The sequence below is a fragment of the Grampus griseus genome (genome assembly GCF_964374135.1).
Source record: "Grampus griseus genome assembly, chromosome: X".
NCBI lineage: Eukaryota > Metazoa > Chordata > Mammalia > Artiodactyla > Delphinidae > Grampus > Grampus griseus.
In genome coordinates this window covers 130,675,040-130,699,722 of record NC_138999.1, presented here as the reverse complement: position 1 = coordinate 130,699,722, position 24,683 = coordinate 130,675,040, and the positions used below count along the sequence as shown (strand labels likewise).

Here is a 24,683-nt window from a genome sequence, read left to right as displayed (position 1 = left end):
AGGAAGAAAGAGAACAAATTCAAGAGTTACTCTCAAGCATCTAGAATTTTCTGCACCTCTTGAAGAGAGACTAGCCCAGCTCTGACTATTACAAGCTGGACTTTCCTCTTAAAGCACAACCTTCATTTAAGCCTTTGGATAAAACTGGAAGAAAAGAATCTGTGAGTACTGTGGACTGCACAGAAGGCAGGGGGCTGAAAACTGGCAATAAAAACAGAAAGATGGCAGACCCGAGGCCCAGCAGTCAAACAGACCCTGAAATTGAGCTTTTTGTGAAGGTAAGTTTTCTAGCTATAATGAGAGCATACAGAATGTATTATTCCTTGACACTGGACCTCAGCTTTTTTTTTTTAAGTCAACATTTCAGCTAGAGATAGGAAATAATTTTGTAATTTTATACCTACTCTGAGTCCTAGAAGAATACCTGGGTGTTTGGCTGCTCTTATATAACAATAGAAAAACACCCCATCTGAAAAAAGCAAGAAGATATGGTAGAAAGACAACTAGACTGGCTGGTAGTTAGAACAAGTTAATTGTATTATTAGTGACTTCCTATGTAACCTTGGACAAATCCCTCCCTCCTTCTTTGTTTTTCCATCTGTACAATAAAGGAGCCTGACAAAATGATCCTTAAGGGCTTTCCAGTTCTCATAATCTGTGTTTTATGAGATATGTTTTGGAAGGCCTGAATGTGGGGAGGAGAGGGCCAAGAATGGCCTGAGAGCCTCATTCCCACACATGGTCCAAATAGAGCTTTCAAAAATTCTCCCACAATGGATGAACATCACAGCAGGGTCAAACGGACACTAGAGGAGAAAAAAGCCAGGAGTCTGTGTGCCTGTTATATGAGTAGGAGGTTTTTTGCCTTGGCTTTTTTTTTTTTAATGTCTTAACATTTCAGAAAAGCCCTTTGGAAAACCCCTAAAGCAGGAGAAAGGAACATGTGTTTCTAAATTAGCTCATCAAGAAAAAGAAAAATTTTGCACGGGTTATTCCAAGTAGAAATTACATAGTTTCCTAAATCCTTGCTTATATTAACTATTTTTCTCTATATTTTCATTGACTATTGGAAGTATTGAGGATGGTAATAATAAAAACAAACTCTTATATCATGCTTAACCCTTTTGTAACACTTTATGTATATTATCTCATTTAGTCCTAACAACTTAGAAGATAGGTTACTCAAAACTTTAGTAATATTGTCCTCATGATTTCTAGGTAAGTAAGCTAAGGAAATAAGGTTTAAGCAACTTGCCTCTAAAACTACATCGCCTCTTGATGGCCTACAAAGGCATAAAATAAGGTGTGCTTACCAAATTTTAGGTTAAACATCTGTTGGCCAAAGTAATACTTTTACAATAATTTTAAAATATTTGACAACTGGTCACATATATACATCAAGGACATAATTAACCAGCCTTTACAAAATTATAGGAGACTCTTGAATTCCTGCATAGCAAAACAATCCAAGTAAGTGTTTGCTTGACTGTGGGGCATAAGAGCTACTTCTCCTATCTCTGGATTCCAGCAAAACATGTCACTGCTCAGACGCAACATAAGTAAGCCTTAACTTCCTAACTGACTTCTTATAACTACCAATTCCAAACCAGAGGTAATAAGTCTCTTCATAGGGTAACTAGTTTCTTTTGTCTAAACTTGCTTATTCAATCCAATCAAACTCCTCTAACCAGTTGTTGGCATTGATCTGTGTGTTTATCTTCATAGACTTCCCGTAATTTGGATGGTAATCGAGACAGGGGAAGTTAGGAAATCACACGTTGGATGAGCAAATGTTAAATTAAATAATAACTTTCAGGTTAAAAACCTAATCATTTATTGAGTACTTATGGCAGGGGCTGTGCTAAGTGGTTTATTATTAACCCTATTTTATGGTTACAGAAACTAAAGCAAAAAGTAGCTAAGTAGCTTTGCATAAGGTCACATAGCTAGTAAATGGCAGGGTCAAGATTCCAGTCCCTTAAAATAGCTGTGCATAATTTTGATTCATTGTTTTCAACTTGGCACACTTTTTAGTAACATTTCCCAGAATTTCATTAGATGAAATCCTCTAGATGTTAGCTTATCTAATGACATTGATACAAGCCACAGATTTTCTGGAAGAACCTTTAGTATCATCTGATCTGGGTTTTTGTTTTGCTTTGCTTTGAGATGGATTCCAAAGATCTCTAGAAGTTTCATAGAAGAGGGGGAATAGGGGCTGAGAGGGGTGAAAATGTTAATGAGAAAATTTAAAAAGCACTACTGTTTACCAGTTGTATCTCCCTTATAATGTGGTATCTTTCTAAAGATTAAATGAGTCTGTAATTTCCCCAGCTATGTCTGGGGACCCTACCACAATTTCCCAATGCCACTGATGGGATCCCTACAAGAAAGTAAGTCCTTTCCTGACACAATTAAGAACTTATATCACACCCGCCCATGTGTTCCATGGAGTGAGTGAAAACATTGCCTTTCAACTCTGAATGATTTCGGCAAGATTTATATCCAGGAACTAAGAACAAAGGATTTTCTAAAAGAACACATTTTGTTTTCTCTAAATGCAGAGTTTATCTTATTGGTTTGTTGTTCATTGATAGATGGAGTTTTTGTGTTCTCTACCAGTCTAAAATTAAGTTTTCATAGATTTGTACATAACATTATAGACTCTAACATTTGGGCCAAAATCCTGAATGTAATATTTTTGTCTTTATTGATAAATGTAAAATAGAAAAAGAGATGATACTCTTCTCTGAATGTTCAGACTATTTTCAAATTATCTTAGAACTATCATAAAGACTATTATAAAGACTGATTAATAAAAAATCCAATAAAACTATTAGATGGGATAAAGCAGTGTTTAAGGAGTGTGGATTGTGGAGTAGACAGTCCTGGATTAGCTACATGAGAAGAGTGTATGGGTCATCAACTCTTGTCTAGCTGAGTGTACTTGAGCAAGTCAGCTTCTCTGAACTTCAATTTCCTCATCTGTAAAACAAGAGTAATGACAGAACCTACCTCACAGGATCATCTTCATTACAAGCATTAAATAAAATAAATTTTTAAGACACAGTAGTTGTTAACATAGCAAACATTCAATAAATGTCAGATGTTCCAGCCATTACTATTTTTCATGTTGAGAAACATAGATCACAAACGCAAAGAGAAAAAGTTGTTTTGGTGAATGACCACATCGTGGTAGTTTTCACATCCATTTCTCCAGGAGGTGGGTCAAAAAGATCTTGCTGTGATTTTTGTCATAGAGTGTTCTGCCTATGTTTTCCTCTAAGAGTTTTATAGTGTCTGGCCTTACATTTAAGTCTTTAATCCATTTTGAGTTTATTTTTGTGTATGGTGTTAGGGAGTGCTCTAATTTCATTCTTTTACGTGTAGCTGTCCAGTTTTCCCAGCACCACTTATGGAAGAGCCTGTCTTTTTTCCATTGTATATTCATACATTTTGTGTAGTTGCACTTTAAATCAGCATTATTATAAACAGAAAAAAATTCAGTTTTCCTGTAAAATTGTGCTACATTTCCCCCACACCTCACTGTTTTGCCTTTCCTTTTGCCAAAGGCAACCCACCCTTCCTGCTGTATCTATTATCAGACTTCATTCTTCTTCCTGCCTAATCAAGTTTCCATTCACTAACCCCAGTTATGATTGGATCTTTAGCCTGACTTCTGTTACAAAAGAAATTCAGCTGCCAAGGTGGTTGCCTCTTCCCATACCTCTTCACTCCCTGACGCCACAAAAGAGCAACAATAAACATTATTTCCTCTGTTGTACTCACTGCCAGGAAAAGGAAAATTTACCAAAAAATAAGAATTATGTCCAAGATCAAGGTGTCAGTATGGTCAGTTTCTGGTGAGAACTCTCTTCCTGGTTTATTATAGATAGGTGCCTTCTTGCTATGACCTTATATGCATAGTTGTTGGGGGAGATGAAGAAAGAGAGAAAGAAAAAGAGAGAGAGAGAGCTCTGGTTTCTTCTTATAAGGGCATTAATCCCATCGTAAGGGTTCTACCCTCATGACCTCATCTAAACCAATCACTTCCCAAACACCTCACCTCCAACTACCATCACGTTGGGGGACAGGGATTCAACATTTTAATTTGGGGGGAACACAATTCACAAATCCAAAGTAGATAGCAGTGCACTTCACAGGATTAGGAACTCTAAAGAGTAGGTAAGTGTGTGGAGTAAAGAAAAGGGAAAGAATTCACTTTGGGACATGTTGAGATTGAGGTGTCTATAACTTGGATCTCCCCTCAGGAGACAACATCAGCTATAGCCTTCTCAAGGAGAGGCTCCCCTTTCTTCCTCATTTCTATTACCACTGAGGGTGGCGATGAGGTAGATGTCTTTAGATGTCCTTGCTCCTCATTCTTGTTTCCAGACCATTCTATCTCTCCCATCCAGAGAAATATCTCGGTTGTCTCATAAAATCAGACTAAACCAACCACTACCCCTCCTTGTTATAGTAGTCTTCCCAATCCCAGGTCACTTTCCCTTACTTCTTAAGGATTTTATTTCCTGGATCATTGTCACACTCTTCAACACTATGCCTATCATAATTCTTGGTGATTTTAATATCTACACAAATGACCCTTCCAACACTCTGTCCTCTCACATCCTTGGCTTTCTGTCGTCCAGTGACCTTGTTCTTCATAATCTCTCAGGCACTCCCTTCCATGGTTATACCCTTACCTTTGTCATTGCAACGTCTGCAATCGCTGCATAATATCATTTATTTGAGGGGTTTTTTGTTCTTCTTTTTGAAATTTTCCATTTTAATACACTTTATTGAGGTATAATTTACATAAAGTAAGATGTGCTCATTTTTCACTGAAGTGTCTCTGATTTACAATGTGGTGTTAATTTCTGCTGTACAGCAAAGTGATTCAATTACATATATATATACACACATCCTTTTTCATATTCTTTTCCATTATGGTTTATCACAGGATATTGAATATAGTTTCCTGTGCTATACAGTAGGACCTTGTTGTTTATCCATTCTATATATAATAGTTTTCATCTACTAATCCCAAACTCCCAATCCATGCCTCTCCCATCCCCTGCCCCTCTTGGCAACCACAGTCTGCTCTCAATGTCTATGAGTCTGTTTCTATTTCATAGATAAGTTCATTTGTGTCATATTTTAGATTCCACATATAAGCCACATCTATATTTGTCTTTCTCTGTGTGGTTTATTTCCCTCAGTATGATAATCTCTAGGTACATCCATGTTGCTGCAAATGGCATTATTTCATTTTTTATGGCTGAGTAGTGTTCCATCATATATATATATATGGTATATATTATATATATACCATTCCATTATATATGTATATTATATATACCATTCCATTATATATATAATGGATATATATATATCATATCTTCTTAATCCATTCATCTGTCAATGGACACTTAAGTTGCTTCCATGTCTTGGCTATTCTAAATAGTGCTGCTATGAGCATACAGGTGCATTTTCAAATTATAGTTTTGTCTGGATACATGCCCAGGAGTAGGATTGCTGTATCATATGGTAACTCTGTTTAAATTTTTTAAGGAACCTCCGTACTGTTCTCCATAGTGACTGCACCAATTTATGTTCCCACCAGCAGTGTAGGAGGGTTCCCTTTTCTCCACACCCTCTCCAGCATTTATTATTTGTAGACTTTTAATGATGGCCATTCTGACCAGTATGAGGTGGTACCTCATTGTAGTTTTGATTTGCCTTTCTCTAATAATTTGCTATGTTGAGCAAAAGATGAATTTTTAAATGAGTGGTGTTAAGACAACTATTAACTATTTGTAAAATAATAAAATAAAAATAATAAATCTGGAGTCCCAATACATTCCTTATGCCAAAATAAATTCTAAATAGGTGAAACAAATGCAAAAATGAAACCGTAAAGTTACTAGAAGAAAACATGAGGGAACATCTTTATAGTAAAACAAAATAAGAAAGTAATTTTTTTCTTTGCAATCTTGATGTACATAACAGCTGTGTAAGCAGATCAGGAAAACCAGATTTCATAAAGGAAAACAATATAAGATTTTATGTAAAATTTTAATTTTACATAAGGCATTGTTTAAAAATTACATGTAACTTTATCAAAAAGAGTTAGTGTCTTTAGTATACAAGTAATTTTTCCAAAGTAATAAGGAAAAGGTCATCACCTTAATAGATAAATATAAAATTGTCATGAACAAACAAGTCACAGAATAAGGAAATCAAAGTTCCAATGAAAATACTGAATATACCTTTCAAGAAGGAAATTTGGCAGGATCTATGAAAATGGAAAATGAACATAGTCTTTAGTCAGCATTCTGTTGTTATGTACTCATCACTCTGGTAATTTTACATACAATGAAATTATTTGCTTCATTATCTCTCTCTGCCCACAGATGGTAGAATTCATGAGATTAAGGACTACCAACTTTGTCTCTAGCAACTAGCTTATTTCCCAGCAGGCACTCAATACATACTTATTGAGCAAATGAATGAATGAAGCCTTTCTTTATCTTAATAGGCTGGAAGTGATGGGGAGAGTATTGGAAACTGTCCCTTTTGCCAACGCCTTTTTATGATCCTCTGGCTTAAAGGAGTTAAATTCAATGTGACTACCGTTGACATGACCAGGTAAGACAAATCAGGACATGTTTCATTCTGGGGATTAAAATCAGTAGACACCAATACAATGTTGGTGTTTGCATAATGTGTACTTTATCTAGAGGCCTAACTCTGCTTATTTTCAATAATCATAGAAAGCCTGAAGAGCTGAAGGACTTAGCCCCAGGCACAAATCCTCCCTTCCTGATATATAACAAGGAGTTGAAAACAGACTTCATTAAAATTGAGGAGTTCCTAGAGCACACACTGGCTCCTCCAAGGTACAACATTTTTACAGGATATTATTGTTCTTGAGATAATCTATTTTATTGGCTTATTTATTGCAGATTGAGGATTCTTCTAAACATCTAACTCTTTTTCAATTTCAGACTTCTCTTTTGCTATCTTTCTAGAAAAGTTTGCAAAGATCCCCCGATCACTCCATGTATGATTAGAAAACTTTACTACATAATTATTTATTTAACATATGTAAAGCTATTAAAACTTTATGTGATGCAAGTAGTATATTAGGAATGGGCAAAGGATAGACTTGGAAATTGAGGGAGGACAAGTACATTTAGGCCACATTTAATTTTATCCATGTTATCTGATCCATAATGAAGTTTGGGGACATTTATACTGACAGAAGTCAGACTTATTTTATTGTAGAGCCCTCAGAAGATCTACAATTTTGAAATAGCCTTTAATTCAGTCTGATCTCTTAGCTCTACAGGTTGAGAAATATTATGTCTATCACACATAAACTTCCCCCCTTCAACTTCAAATACACAAAGACAGTCAATATAATATTTCAAATTATTTTTAAAATGCATAGCTTGCTTAAAATAAGAAAGTAAATTCTCTGTAGTCTAGAAATAGAGAAGAAACCTATGGTGGGTTAGGAGCGAGGGCATGGGGTAATAGCACTGTATAGTCCATGAGGACTGGTCAGGACTAGTCCATTATACCACTGATGGCATGAAGATAGAACATACCCAACACAAGAAAACCAAGAAACAGGTCTCTCACAGTTAGCCAGAGGCCATAACTCCACTGTCTACACTTGAATGACAGCTGTATGTCTCTGCCCACCCAGGATAGTATCTGGAAACAATAAGCCTACTGTATTCATTTTTTATTTCTGTGCAACAAACTCAGTATCTTAAAACGTCACTCACTTATTATCCCACAGTTTTCACTGGTCAGAAGTCTGGCTGTAAACTTAAAACTGCTCTAAAAAATAATGTCTTAATCATTACACATACATATGATAAATAAAAGGTTCTATCGGTCCAAAATTCTTCCTACCTAAGAAATTAGGGATACTATTTTAGATTCTTTTCTGTGTACCTATACTATGTCTCTTTCATCCATTATTGGTGGCTTCTTATATTTTAAGCACCGGCTCCAAGTGTTGAGTCTTATTTTGTTCTTTTCTCCTCATCCATCCTCCTCTACTACTGCCTCCCCTCAAACTATCTCTCCAAACTTTTCTTGCTCCCAAAGGTTAACTAGTGAAAAAATCTATTGTGTTATCTTTCCATACCCGTTTTTATGTTCATATAAGCACAATAACAAATTCCCTTTCCTTCCAGTTTTTTACCACTACAAACAGTGCTATAAATAACATCCTTGCTCATATGTCCTTATGTACTGGTGTATTTATTCCCGTGGAATAGATTTCCAGGAGTAAAATTCAAATGGTACATATCTTTTAAAATTTTTACTGCTTTATCCATCAGTGTATAAGTATACACTTTTCCCACATATCTGTAGTACTATGCGTTATCACTCTTTTAAAATTCATGGCAACCTGACGGGTGTAGTGATATCTCACTGATACTTTAGTTTGCATTTCCCTGAATAATAGGTGAATTAGAACATCTTTACACATGTTGGTTGAGCATTTGGTTTTGTTCTGTGAATTACCTTGTCAAATTCTTCTGATTTTCTCTTAGCTTATGTATCATTTAGGGATTGCATTCAACTCTAACTAGAGGCCCAAAAAGTAGTGGTTTAGATAAATATGGGTTTTATTTTTCTTACATAATAAGACACCAAGAATGAGGCATTGTAGGGGTAGAATGACAGCTCCATAATTTCACTGGCGACCCAGGCTCTATCTAATATTTCTTTTCTGCCATTCTTCAGGTGAGTTTTCCAGTCTTAAGTTTAATTCACGGTGACAATATGTCTGCTGGAATTCCAGGCAACAGATCTAACTCCCACACAGGAAGAAGGAGAAGGGCAAAGGGCAAAAGATGCAAGTCAGCTTTAAGGAGCTTTCACAGAAGCCACATTCAACAATTTCCATTAACATCTCATTATTCAGAAGTAATTCACATAGTCATACCTAAATACAAAGGGAAGCTAGGAAACATAGTTTTCATCCATGTTTATTGCCATCCCTAATAAAATAAGATTCAGTTAATGAGAGACAGAGAGAGAGGGAGAGAGAGAGAGGGAGAAAGTGGTACATAACTGTGTTATCTTCCATATTCTGCCCCTCTGACCATCCAAATAAATGTGTGTATCCTTATTCCCATACATGGAACACACTTACTCCCAAGAGAGATAACTCCCAAGTCCCCTACAGTTACTGCATCCAGTTCAAAGTCCAGGATCTTTGAGTGATGCGCAACATCTCTCTTAGATATTAATGGTCGAACAGTCAAATAAATTAAAAGACAAGTTCTTTCCACCTTCTGCTTGACACATGCAATAGTCAGTGGTGGAGCAGGAATTGTATAACTGGAATAAAATTTTCCATTTTTAAAAGGAAATATAGGATAACACATCCCTGGTTCATAATAGTTACCATTGTTGGAGAAAACAGCTGGAAGATATATTCCAAGTTTTGGTGTTACAAACAATGCTAAAATGAACTTTCTTTTGACAAGGTCCTCCAGAGTGGTTATTTAGTCTGCCACATTGCTGAATACCAGAGCTCTTCCATATAATCTTTGTTTCATCTAAAATTTTAAAACCTGTTAGATACCCACATCAATGAAAATGGTGGAGTAGGGAACTCCAAAATGTCATCCCTCCATAATAACAATTAATAGCCCAGCAAAAGCTGTCAGAATCAACTTTGCCAGAACTCTGGAATCTAACCAAAAGTTTACAAGCAGCCTGGGGTTTCTTAATGAAGAATAAAGAAGCAAAATTTCAGTAAGAGAGCCCTGTGGCATTTTAGCTTACCCTGTTACCATCCTCAACTACTCAGTTCTTTAGAAGCCTTAAAGAGAGCAGTCCACATTGCAGAAACAGGTTGCTCGTACCAGAGGACAGGATATGGACCTTATTCTCAAATAACTGTGGTTGTGTGGTTTGACCTGGTGGCACCTCGAGGGATTGACTCAAGGGTTTGCCTTTTTTTTCACCTACTTTGGAGCTTCCTCAGGGCTGAGGCAGCTTCCCTGTTGGCACTCATGCAAGGCGTTTAGAAGCAAATGTATTAGCCACTGCCACATGGGACAAGGAATAAAACTTGGAGAAAGCAATAGACAAACTGAAAAGTCTGCAAATAAAAGAGGCTGAGATGGGACTTCCCTGGTGGTGCAGTGGTTAAGAATCTGCCTGCCAATGTAGGGGCCACAGGTTCAAGCCCTGGTCCAGGAAGATCCCACATGCCATGGAGCAACTAAGCCCATGTGCCACAACTACTGAGCCCACGTGCCAAAACTACTGAGCTCGCGAGCCACAACTACTGAAGTCCACGCACCTAGAGCCCATGCTCCGCAACAAGAGAAGCCACTACAATGAGAACCCCATGCACCGCAATGAAGAGTAGCCCCCGCTCGCTGCAACTAGAGAAAGCCTGCGTGCAGAAATGAAGACCCAACGCAGCCAAAAATAAATAAATAAATTTATTTTTTAAAAAATAAAGAGGCTGAGACACTTGGGAGATAGTGGAATAAGGGCTTTAAATTAATGTATTCCAGGGAATCTAGAAGTCCAAGCACATGCCCAAGTCTCGACCTATGCGCAGAAAAAACAACCTGAGAAGACTTTAAGCTTTCACTTCTGGCTAAATTCAGGCACCACACAAGTAGAAAGTGAAGGCTAAGGCAGAATTATAAACTGCATACCTAAGCATTGAAGGAGTACCCAAACACAGAGCCAGCTCACAAACACCAGGAGAGCTTTTTATCCCTTGGTTTGTTGTTTGTGTGTTTGTATCTTTGTTTGTTTTGCTTCCAGGAGTTTAAGGAAATTTCTGTCAAATCAATAACTGACCAAAGATAATGAGAAAAAGATTTCAGTGGCCACACACAAGAAAGAATAGACTTTACAAAAATACTTCAGAAAATTCACTAAACAAATAAACAACAACACCCAAAAAAAGCAACAACAAACCCTATTTGTTGGAAGGGAAGGGAAGAATCTGTTTTCCAGAGTTTCCACATTATAATATTAAAGTGTCCTATTTTCAAAATATATATATAAGGTATGTCAAAAAAAAACAAGGGGCTTCCCTGGGGGCACAGTGGTTGAGAATCTGCCTGCTAATTCAGGGGACACGGGTTCGAGCCCTGGTCTGGGAGGATCCTACATGCCGCGGATCAACTAGGCCCATGAGCCACAACTACAGAGCCTGTGCGTCTGGAGCCTGTGCTCTGCAACAAGAGAGGCCGTGATAGTGAGAGGCCCACACACCACGATGAAGAGTGGCCCCCGCTTGCCACAACTAGAGATAGCCCTCGCACAGAAACGAAGACCCAACACAGCAAAAATAAATTAATTAATTGATAAACTCCTACCCCCAACATCTTCTTAAAAAAAAAAAACAAGAATGTGTGGCCCATTCACAGAAAAAAAGTAATTAATAGAAATTGTCCCTGAGGAAACCCAGACCCTGATTTAATAGACAAAGACTTTAAATCAATTGTCTTAAATATGTTTAGATAGCTAAAGAAAACCATGGACAAAGAATTAAAGGAAATCAAGAAAACAATGTCTCAATAAAGAGAGAATATCAATAAAAAATATAAATAATAAAAAGGAATCAAATAGACATTCTGGAGTTGAAAAGTACAATAACTAAAATGAACAATTCACTAGAGGGTTCAACATCAGATTTGAACAGACAGAAGAAAGAATCTGCAAAACTGAGCATAAGTTAATTGAGAGTATCCAGTCTAAGGAAAAGGAAGAAAATTAACAGAGCTTAACAGACCTGTTGGATACCATAAAATGTACAAAGATACACATGATAGGGAAGAGATGGCAGAGAGAAAGAGGCAGAAAGAATATCTGAGGAAACAATGGCTGAAGACTTCCCAAGTTTAATGAAAGATACAAACCTATTAATCCAAGAAGGTCAACAAACTCCAAGTGGAATAAACTCAAAGAGATCAACACCAAGATACATTATTATAAAATTATCTAAAGCCAAAGCCAAAGACATAATCTTGAAAGCATCAAGAAATAAATGACTCATCATGTAGAGGGGATTCTCAATAAGATTAACAGATAAGTTTCATCAGAAATCATAGAGGCCAGAAGGCAGAGAGATGATATATTTAAAGTGCTGAGAGAGAAAATATCAACCAAGAATTCAATATCTGGCAAAAATATCCTTCAAAAATGAAAGAGAACTTAAGACATTCCACATGAACGAAAACTGAGGGATTTTGTTGCTAGTAGGCCTGCTCTGCAAGAAATGCTATCAGAAGTCCTTCAGGCAGAAATGAGAGGCCATTAGAAAGTAATTCAAAGTCATATAAGAAATAAAAGAGCACCAGTAAAGGAAAAATAACACACATGATCATCTCAGTTGACACAGAAAAAGCATTTGACAAAATCCAATACCATGTTATGATAATACTCAACAAACTAGTACTAAAAGGGAGCGTCCTTAACCTGATAAAGGGAATCTATGAAAAACCCATGGATAATATCATACTTAAAAGTGAAGGATTGAAAACTTTCTCCCTAAGGTCAGAAACAAGACAAATATGCCATTTTTGCCACTTCTATTCAACATTGTACTGAAAGTTCTAGCCAGAGCAATTATGCAAGAAAAAGAAATAAAAGTCATCCAAATTGGAAAGGAAAAAGTAAAATGATATTGGCAGATATGATCTTTTATGTAGAAAATCCTTTAAAGTCCACTGAAATACTATTAGAACTAATAAAAATTCAGCACAGTTGCAAGATACAGATCAAAATACAATAAATAATTTTATTTCTATATACTGTCAATGAATCATCCAAAAAGTAAATTAGGAAAACAATTCCATTTTCAGTAGCATCAAAAATAATAAACTACTTAGAAATAAATTTAACCAAGGAAGAGAAAGACTTGTACATGAAGACTACAAACAATTGCTAAAATAACATCCTAGCTTCTCATGGTTTTCCAGCAATCATTACCTTATATATACATAACTCCAACCTTCCATCTTCACATAGCATTCTCCCTGTGTCTCTGTCTCTTCATAAAGTGTTCTTTTTTAAGGACACCAGTCATATTGGATTAATGGGCCCACCTTACTCCATATGGCCTCATCTTAACTATTACAGCTGTAACAATCCTATTTCAAAATAAGGTTACATTATGAAGTATTGGAGTTTATGACTTCAACATACCTTTTTGGGGGGACACAATTCAACCTATACAAATATCCCATGTTCATGGATTAGAAGACCTAATATATTAATGTAGAAATATTCCCCAAAGTGATCTATTAATTCAATGCAATACCAACCAAAATTCCAATGGTGTTTTTACAGAAATGAAAAAGCCAATCCTCAAATCCATATGGAATTGCAAGAGATCACAAATAGCTAAAATAGTCTTTGATAAAGACAAAAAATTGGAGGACTCATGCTTCCTGATTTCAAAACTTACTACACAGCTACAGTAATCAAAACAATCAGTACTTGCATAATAATATACCATTGGAATAGAATTGAAAGTCCAAAAATAAACCCATACATCGGTGGTCAATTGATTTTCAAGAGTGCCAAAACCATTCCAGGGTGAAAGAATAGTCTCTCCAACAAGTGGTGCTGGGACAGCTAGATATTCACATTGGCATGCCAAAGAATAAAGTTATACCCTTACCTCACATCATATACCAAAATCAACTTAAAATATATCAGACCTAATGTGTGGATTAAAACTATAAAACATTTAGAAGAAAATATAGAGGTAACTCTTCAAGACCTTGTATTCGGCAATGGATTCTTAGATATAACACCAAAAGCACATACAGCAAAAGAAGAAAATAGAAAATAGAAAAGTTAGATGATCTGGAAGATAGAATAATGGAAATAACCCAATCAGAACAGTAGAAAGAAATTTTTTTTTAATGAGGAACGTTTAAGAGACCTCTGAGACAACATCAAGTGTACTAATATTCACATTATAGGGATCCCCAAAGGAGAAAAGAGAGAAAGGGATAGAAAGGTATTTGATGAAATCATGGCTGAAAATTTCCTAAAGCTGATGAAGGAAAAAGATTTCCAGGTACAGGAAGCACAGAGACTCCCAAACAAGATAAACCCAAAGAGACCCACACCAACACATATCATAGTTAAAATGACAAAATTTAAAGATAAAGAGAGAATTCTAAAGGCAGCAAGAGAAAAAGAATATTTTTTTTCCACTTAGAGAAGACGCTTTAACACTTCTTTTAGGGTTGGTTTAGTATTGATGAGCTTTTTTAGTTTTTTCTTGTCTGAGAAGTTCTTTACCTCTCCTTCAATTCTGAATGATAACTTTGCTGGGTAGAGTATCCTAGGTTGTAGGTTTTCCCTTTCAGAACTTTAAATATATCATGTCACTCCCTTCTGGCCTGCAAAGTTTCTGCAGAAAAATAAGCTGATAGCCTTATGGCAGTTCCCTTGTATGTGACTAGTATCCAAAATATATAAAAGAACGCTTACAACTCACTAACAGAAAGCAAACAACCTAATTTTAAAATGGAAAGAGGATTTGAGTAGACAATTCTCCAGAGAATATATACAAGTGGCTAATAAGTACTTGCAAAGATACTTAATGTCATTAGTCATTATAGAAATGAAAATCAAAACCACAATGCCCATTTTTTCACACACACACTGTATTTTATTTTTACAAGAGATAAATAAACTGACACCAAGCATTGTAAATGGATGACCACAGCAATGATTGCAATTACCAAACACAAAACACACTCATACTATGTCATAATATTGACATTCAGTCCAGTAATCCTCCACTGTAACAACTCCTTTACTTTGCAGTGAAAATTGATTGTTATATTTTTTGCCTCTGAGCCCTTGTGGGATTTTTTTAAATTCAAACAGAAAGTCACAAAAATTATAATCATCCTCATCAGTTCACTCAGTCCCATGTAATTAATTTTTTTTCATCTTGATCTTTTGTTAGCACTTTTATGAATTCATTAGTTTTCCATTAGAGTTCTGAAAATGCTTATTCATTCAGTTCAGCAGTATAGTCAGTTACCAGAAATCTGTACTTGTCAGAGTCTTTTCCATGAATGCCTTGAAGATGAAACCCTTTTATAGGAACATTTCTGCATTTACAGAGAGTACACCCAGAACTGTCTGCAAATGACAAAAGACTTAAAAATGACCACAGTTAAAGATTTGATGATGGACTTCCCTGGTGGCGCAGTGGTTGAGAGTCTGCCTCCTGATGCAGGGGACACGGGTTCGTGCACCGGTCTGGAAAGATCCCACATGCCACGGAGCGGCTGGGCCCATGAGCCATGGCCGCTGAGCCTGCACATCCAGAGCCTGTGCTCCGCAACGGGAGAGGCCACAACAGTGAGAGGCCCACATACCACAAAAAAAAAAAAAAAAAGATTTGATGAAAGTTCACAATAATTCAATTGACAAGGACATTTAATTATTTCTGAGATATACATTTTAAAGTCATAACTAGAATTATGACTTATAACATTATACCAGAACATATAAGATTTTTAGAAATTTCATGAAATGTCTAAAATATTTATATTAACATATTTCCATACAAATAACCCAAAGGAAGTTTAGTATTAGTTGTTTTGTTTGTTTGTTCGTTATTTTTTGTACTGCAGGTTCTTATCAGCCATCAATTTTATACACATCAGTGTATACATGTCAATCCCAATTGCCCAATTCAGCACACCACCATCCCCACCCCACCGCGGTTTTCCCCCCTTGGTGTCCATATGTTTGTTCTCTACATCTGTGTCTCAACTTCTGCCCTGCAAACTGGTTCATCTGTACCATTTTTCTAGGTTCCACATACATGCATTACTATACGATATTTCTTTTTCTCTTTCTGACTTACTTCACTCTGTATGACAGTCTCTAGATCCATCCACGTCTCAACAGATGACTCAGTTTTGTTCCTTTTTATGGCTAATATTCCATTGTATATATGTACCACAACTTCTTTATCCATTCATCTGTTGATGGGCATTTAGGTTGCTTCCATGACCTGGCTATTGTAAGTAGTGCTGCAATGAACATTGGGGTGCATGTATCTTTTGGAATTATGGTTTTCTCTGGGTAGATGCCCAGTAGTTGGATTGCTGGATCATATGGTAAATCTATTTTTAGTTTTTTAAGGAAGCTCCATACTGTTCTCCATAGTGGCTGTATCAATTTACATCCCAACCAACAAGTGCAAGAGGGTTCCCTTTTGTCCACACCCTCTCCAGCATTTGTTGTTTCTAGATTTTCTGATGATGCCCATTCTAACTGGTGTGAGGTGATACCTCATTGTAGTTTTGATTTGCATTTCTCTAATAATTAGTGATGTTGAGCAGCTTTTCATGTGCTTCTTGGCCATCTGTATGTCTTCTTTGGAGAAATGTCTATTTAGATCTTCTGCCCATTTTTGGATTGGGTTGTTTGTTTCTTTAATATTGAGCTGCATGAGCTGTTTATATATTTTGGAGATTAATCCTTTGTCCATTGATCCATTTGCAAATATTTTCTCCCATTCTGAGGGTTGTCTTTTCGTCTTGTTTATGGTTTCATTTGCTGTGCAAAAGCTTTGAAGTTTCCTTAGGTCCCATTTGTTTATTTTTGTTTTTATTTCCATTACTCTAGGAGGTGGATCCAAAAAGATCTTGCTGTGATTTATGTCGAAGAGTGTTCTTCCTATATTTTCCTCTAAGAGTTTTATAGTGTCTGGTCTTACATTTAGGTCTCTAATCCATTTTGAGTTTATTGTTGTGTATGCTCTCAGGGAGTGTTCTAATTTCATTCTTTTACATATAGCTGTCCGGTTTCCCAGCACCACTTATTGAAGAGACTGTCTTTTCTCCATTGTGTATCTTTGCATCCTTTGTCATAGATTAGTTGACCATAGGTGCGTGGGTTTACCTCTGGGCTTTCTATCTTGTTCCATTATCTATGTTTCTGTTTTTATGCCAGTACCATATTGCTTGATTACTGTAGCTTTGTAGTATAGTCTGAAGTCAGGGAGTCTGATTACTCCAGCTCCGTTTTTTTCCCTTAAGACTGCTTTGGCTTTTCGGAGTCTTTTGTGTCTCCATACAAATTTTAAGATGATTTGTTCTAGTGCTGTAAAAAAATGCCATTGGTAATTTGATAGGGATTGCATTGAATCTGTAGATTGCTTTGGGTAGTATAGTCATTTTCACAATATTGATTCTTCCAATCCAAGAACATGGTATATCTCTGCATCTATTTGTATCATCTTTAATTTCTTTCATCAGTGTCTTATAATTTTCTGCATACAGGTCTTTTGTCTCCTTAGGTAGGTTTATTCCTAGGTATTTTATTCTTTTTGTTGCAATGGTAAATGGGAGTGTTTTCTTGATTTCACTTTCAGATTTTTCAACATTAGTGAATAGGAATGCCAGAGATTTCTGTGCATTAATTTTGTATCCTGCTACTTTACCAAATTTGTTGATTAGCTCTAGTAGTTTTCTGGTAGCATCTTTAGGATTCTCTATGTATAGTATCTTGTCATCTGCAAACAGTGACAGCTTTACTTCTTCTTTTCTGATTTGGATTCCTTTTATTTCTTTTTCTTCTCTGATTGCTGTGGCTAAGACTTCCAAAACTATGTTGAATAATAGTGGTGAGAGTGGGCAACCTTGTCTTGTTCCTGATCTTAGTGGAAATGGTTTCAGTTTTTCACCATTGAGGATGATGTTAGCTGTAAGTTTGTCATATATGGCCTTTATCATGTTGAGATAATTTCCTTCTATGTCTACTTTCTGGAGGGTTTTTTATCATAAATGGGTATTGAATTTTGTCAAAAGCTTTCTCTGCATCTATTGAGGTGAGCATATGGTTTTTCTTCTTCAATTTGTTAATATGGTGTATCACATTGATTGATTTGTGTGTATTGAAGAATCCTTGCATTCCTGGGATAAACCCCACTTGATCATGGTGTATGAGCCTTTTAATGTGCTGTTGGATTCTGTTTGCTAGTATTTTATTGAGGATTTTTGCATCTATGTTCATCAGTGACATTGGCCTGTAGTTTTCTTTCTTTGTGACCACTTATTGAAGACACTGTCTTTTCTCTATTGTATATTTTTGTCTCCTTTGTTGTAGATTATTTGACCATATGTGTGTGGGTTTATTTCTTGGTTCTCTATTCTATTCCGCTGATTTATGTCTGTTTTTGTTCCAGTACCACACTGTTTTGTTTACTGTAGCTTTGTAGTATAGTCTGATGTCAGAGACTGTGATACCTCCAGCTTTGTTCTTTTCTTTCTCAAGATTATTTTGGCATTTGGGGGTCTTTTGTGGTTCCATGTAAATTTTAGGATTATTTGTTCTTAGTTCTGTGGAAAATGTCAGGGTATTTTGATAGGGATTGCATTAAAACTGTAGATTGCTTGGGTAGTGTGGACATTTTAACAATAGTAATTCTTCCAATCCAAGAACACAAGATGTTTTTCCATTTCTTTGTATCATTTTCAAATTCCCTCATCAATGTTTATAGTTTTTAGAGTATAGGTGTTTCACCTCCTTGGTTAATTTTTTCTGAGGTATTTTATTCTTTTTGACATACTTGTAAGTTGGATTGTTTCCTTAATTTCTCTTTCTAATAGTTCTTTATTAGAGTATAGAAAAGCAACAGATTTCTGTATATTAATCATGTATCCTGCAACTTTAGTGTATTCATTTCTTAGTTCTAATACATATTCAAACAGAAACACGTGCACAAATGTTCATAGCAACAGTATTTACACTAGATAAAAGCTGAAAACAACACAAATGTCCATCAACTGATTACCAGATAAACAAAATGTGGTATATCCATACAATGAAATATTATTCATCCATAAAAAGGAATGAAGTGCTGATACATACTAGAATAAGGATGAGCCTTGAAGCATTATACTAAGTGAAAGAAGCCAAACACAAAAGGCCATGCATTTTATGATTCCATTTACATGAAATGTCCAGTATAAACAAGTCCATAGAGACAGAAAGATTAGTGATTCTAGGAGTGAATGGGGAGTAACTGCTTAATGGGAACACAGCTTCCTTTTTGAGTGATGAAAATGTTCTGGAACTAGATAGGGGTGATGGGTGCACAACACTGTGAATGTACTAAAAATCTCAATGAATTGTACACTTTAAAATGGTTTAAATGGTGAGTTTCATATTATGTGAATTTTACCTCAATTTACAAAATACTATTGGGTTTTAATTGAAATCACATTTAATTTGTATTACTATTTATACAAATTTCATTTTTATGATGTGACTTCTTCCCATCAGAGGACATGATTTGAGTATTTGTTTGGGTATCATCTTATGTTCTTTTTTAAAAATCGAGGTATAGGGCTTCCCTGGTGGCACAGTGGTTGAGAGTCCACCTGCCGATGCAGGGGACACGGGTTCGCGCCCCGGTCCAGGAAGATCCCACGTGCCACGGAGTGGCTGGGCCCGTGAGCCATGGCTGCTGAGCCTGCGCGTCCGGAGCCTGTGCTCCGTGAAGGGAGAGGCCACATCAGTGAGAGGCCCGCGTACCAAAAAAAAAAAAAAAATTGAGGTATAACTGTCATATAACATTGTGTAAGTTTAAGGTATACAACAAATTGATTCGATACATTTATATAGTGCAAAATGATCACCACCATAGCATCAGCTAACACCTCTATTCCATCACATAATTATCATTTATTTTTAGTCATGATAATGGTTAAGATCTAGTCTATTAGCAACTTTGAAGTTTATAATATAGTATTGTTGACTATAATCACTATGCAGTGGATTCGACTTCTTGGATTTATTTACTAGTTGAAAGTTTTTACTCTTAAATAACATCTCCCCAATTCCTCCAGCCCCCAGCATTCTACTCTCTATATTTATGAGTTTGGCTTTTTTAGAGTGTACATATAAGTGATTCATACAGTATTTGTCTTTCTCTGTCCGACTTCACTTACTATAGTGCTCTCAAGATCCATTCATGTTGGCACAAATGGCAGGATTTCCTTCTTTCTCATGGCTAATGTTCCATTTTGTGTGTGTGTGTGTGTGTGTGTGTGTGTGTGTAAAACCACATCTTCTTTATCTATTCATCCACTGATGGACACTTAGGTTATGAACCTAAATGTCTGTTTTATGTTCTTTGATGAGATTTTGTAGTGTTTTTTTTATATTGATTCTATACCTTTTGCATTAAATTATTTCTAAATATTTTATACTTTTGTCACTATTGTAAGTGGAATATGCTACTAATATCCATTTTGTTCTGGTTATTGCTAACATAGAAAAGCTATTTCTTTAATGTTTGATTTGTATTTAGCCATCTTACCAAAATAGCTCATTAATTCTAGTAATTGTTTTTCTATACTTTCTTGGTTTTTCTAAGTATACAATTATATTGTTACTTCTCTTACAATAATTATACTGATTGCTTTATGTTGTTGTCTTCCTCCACTTGCTAAATCCTCAAAAAAATGTCAACTATAATAGTAATTGTAGGCATTTCTGTCTTGTTCCTAAACTTAATGTAAAAACTGTAGAGTCACCATTTAGAATGATGTTTTTTCTTGTCTTACTGATCAGTACATTCAGCACAATGTTGAAGTGCAGTAGTGATCATGATTATCTTCATCATTTACTGATTTTAAAGGAAATAGTGCTAACATTTCACCATTTAAAATGATGCTTGCTGAAAATTTTTGATGGATACTTTTGACCAAGTTAAAGAAATTAATAAATTCATTTAACAAGTATTTACTGAATACTTAATAAGTGTCAGGTACTATTCTAGGCACTTGGGACACATCAGTGAATAAAATGGGCAAAAGCTCTCTGCCCTAGCTGAGCTTACATTTTAGTTAAGGAAGACAGCAAATAAGCAAGATAAAAAGCAAAATATAAACTATTTTAGATGATGATAAATACTAAGAAAAAGTAAAGCAAGGGAGGGAAGTAGTGAGTGTTAGGGCCAGGGGAGAGGTTGCAATGTCCGATAAGGTGGCCAGAGAAAGTCCTCACTTAGGAGGATATATCAGATTAAAATACCTGAAAGAAGAGGGGGAGAGGGCCATGTGCATAAATGAGGGAAAGCACTTTATTTAGGGGCAGACCAAGTGAAAAGGACCTGGGGTGGGAGCTTGTCAGGCCTATTTGAAGAAGAGCAAGGAGGTCAGTGTGAAGTGAAGTAAGGAAGAGAGCAAGAAGAGATGAGAGCAGAAGGTAAGCTTGGGTCAGATCACACTGGCCCTTGTAGACCACTGTGAAGACTTGGGCTCTGAGTGAATGATATGGAGACATTGCAAGGTAATGAGTAGGAAAGAGAAATGATATGACTTAAGTTTTAACATGACTGCTCTGGCAGCAGGTGGAGAATATCCTGGGAGTGTGAGGGATAAGCATGGAAGAGGGGGGATAATCAAAAAGTGTTGCAGTAATATAGGCTTTGGACCAGGCAGGGAGCAGTGGAGGTGGTGAGTAGTGGACAGATTCTGGATACATTTTGAAAGGTAGTCTGGCTGGAGTTGCTAATGGATCAAATGTGGGCATGGAGAGAAAGAGGGATCAAAGAAGATGGCTAAGTGTTTGGCTCAACCATTTCTAGTTGCTAGTGTGGGGTTTTATGAACAGGAATTGATTTTCACTGAACACTTTTGGGGCATCTATTCATGACCATACGATTTTCCTTATTTAATTTGTTAATGTGGTAAATTACATTATTACATTACTTTAATTTATTATGCTAAATTAACTTTGTATTACTAAGAGGAGGACATCTTGGCTACTTTTCCCCCATCCTCTCCATCCTCTTTATTCTTTTATGTATTTTGTTATTTGAAGCCATGTTTTTTCCTACTACTTATCTTTGAAAATGTATTACCACCATATCTTCTGCCAAACAGGCTTTTAGGAGCAAGTATGGGGACCCAACAGCCATTTGAAACATTGTTTCTATAGATAAATGAGCTTTGAATTCCAAATAGGTGGTTTCCCTGTGAACTTTAGAAGCTAAAGTATTTTCAGAGTGGGAAAAAAACATATTTCCAGTGAAAGGTTTCTCAGCACCTTCAGTTTCCAGCACAATTTTCCAAAACTTCTCTCTGTAGAGTGCAACAAAGACACCAGGTCTACGTCTTGTTATGGGTGAATGTTATGTGCAGTGATGTTTCTTTTTAAGGTATCCTCACCTGAGTCCCAAGAACAAGGAGTCTTTTGATGTGGGCTGTAACCTCTTTGCCAAGTTTTCTGCATACATTAAGAACGCACAAAAGGAGGCAAATAAGAGTAAGATACCTTTCTTTAAGTCTTTTCGTTTTTCTCACTCACATGCTCACTCTCATATTCTGACTCAACTAAAATAGGACTTTCCTGAATATATAGTATATATTGGGGAATACTCTTCATCTCACTCTCTGTTCTCTCTTCTGAAATTCCTTGCATGAAGTTTTATTGGATTTAGAATCTAATATTCAATATAGGAATCACCAACTTAGCTCTATTAGAACATTGACATGCCAGGGGTGAACTAACTGCTGAACTGTATTTCTTAACCCCCCCCAACTTTCCCAGTCTTGTGTACCTTTAAGGTTTCTTAAACCATAGCACCTACCATTTCTCACAAACACTCTCGAATAGGTTTACTATTCTCTGAATCATGAGAGCTATTAGTCTCTGATTCCACTTTCTGACTCTTCTTGAGTGATAATATATATTACCTTTCTTTTTCTTTGACTCTCCTCCCAATTTACCTCCTCAAGAAGAGTCCAAAAATATGTCTACTCACCATTTGATTAAACATCTGATTCTGTCTTATCAGTGGTAGCTGAGCATTCTAGTTAATGTGTGAGAAGCATATTGGGAGACTGCACGTTTATATATAAGCAACCCTTTGACTTCATTGCCTCAGATTTCGAAAAATCTCTGCTCAAAGAATTTAAGCGTCTGGATGACTACTTGAACACCCCACTTCTAGATGAAATTGATCCAGACAGTGCTGAGGAACTCACAGTTTCCAGAAGATTGTTCTTGGATGGGGATCAGCTGACACTGGCTGACTGCAGTTTGTTACCCAAACTGAACATTATTAAAGTAAGTCTTCCTAGGGCAGGCTGAATGATTCAGAGGAGTTTGGGAGTTGCCAACAGGAAGCACAGTGACCATTCAGTGTGAGTTTTTATATGAGGGCTTTGTCATCATCATTATGCATAGGGTATGTCTCCTTTTTCTCCTCAGAGGAAAAATCCATAATGATCTTCTCTGGGAAGCATAAAAACTTCTTGTTTCTTTCTTCCTAAATCAGAAGGTGTTTTCCACTGTCTTGTCTATAAAACAAGGGTAATAGTACCCATTTCACAGAACTGTTGAGAAAATTAAATTAAGGCATATGGAATATTAGAAAAGTGTCTGGATCATAACAAGTGATAATAAAGTGAGCTATTAATATTATTATTAACTAATTGTTCATTTAACAAGTTTTTATTGAACAGACCTTATTTTATCTCAGGTCCTATGCCAGACACAAAGAATACATAAAGAAGTAAGACACTGTCGAACCCTAAACAGTGAAAAGATCTGTGCTCTTTTTCTGTGCTTCCTTCTTCTAAACATTCATAATTAAATACACCATAAATATAATAAAAATGATTACAAGCATGGAGTTTTGTCTACATTTGTAGACAAAACATTAAAATAGTAAATCCAAGATTCTTTAAGTTTATTTTGTAGTACTTTTTGTGTAGGTAACACGTCCTCAATGATCCTAATTTTTGACATATGTTTTTACACACTAGGCATTTTACTGATGCCCCTACCAATTGCTTTTTCCTCTTTTTTTCCAAAACCTTAGGTTGCTGCAAAGAAATACCGTGATTTCGACATTCCAGGAGAATTCTCAGGAGTCTGGCGCTATCTCCACAATGCCTATGCCCGTGAAGAATTTACCCACACGTGTCCTGAAGACAAAGAAATTGAAAATACCTATGCAAGTGTGGCTAAGCAAAAGAGTTAGGACAGCTCTTTCAGTAGAAAAACCTCTCTTTTCACTTGTTATCATATTAGAAAATCTTTCGGAAATAAGAATATGGAAAATATGGTTTCCTCTATCCAACTTTCTTATGGAAAAGAATGCTATATTTTCTGTATCTAGTTAATCCAAACTATCTGCTCACTGTGTATTCTAAAGGGCTTCATATTTTCATTTTGCCTTTTAATTCCCATGGCACAACCACTGCGATCTTAAATGATATGGAAAGTATCAATATCTTTCGCTGGAATGCATCATGTGTGCAAGCTCAACAGATGGCTGAAGTTACAAATGACATACAGTCACAGTCTCAAACTGTTCCTTAGAAATATTTACATCTAAATCATTAAAACAATTTTACTAAGAAATTTGACTGACCAAAAGTTCTTGTTGCTGTCCATTAAAGGGTAAAGTAAACCATTCTTAAAGGATAATCACAAATCTTTCTACAGAATTTAAAATGTTCCATTACTATATGTACTCAAATATACATGTTAAAATACAATCAAATCACTCAAATCTGAAAACAAAAACTGAACTTTACTTTTGCTCCTTCAAAAGAGAAACAAAGTTCAGCCTCAAAAAAGAGAGAGAGGTGTTTTTAGAGGTCTTG

At 36.1% G+C, this 24,683-nt stretch overlaps 1 protein-coding gene across 1 annotated transcript; it reads left to right on the top strand.

Annotated features, from left to right (window-relative positions):
• CLIC2 (chloride intracellular channel 2) lies at positions 1 to 24,438 on the top strand. The gene is made up of 6 exons (XM_082680845.1): positions 1 to 278; positions 6,542 to 6,651; positions 6,777 to 6,902; positions 22,226 to 22,332; positions 22,955 to 23,136; positions 23,894 to 24,438. The coding sequence occupies exons 1-6, from the start codon at positions 222 to 224 to the stop codon at positions 24,053 to 24,055; spliced, it is 744 nt and encodes a 247-aa protein (XP_082536971.1). The 5' UTR covers positions 1 to 221; the 3' UTR covers positions 24,056 to 24,438.
• The last annotated feature ends 245 nt before the right edge of the window (positions 24,439 to 24,683 follow it).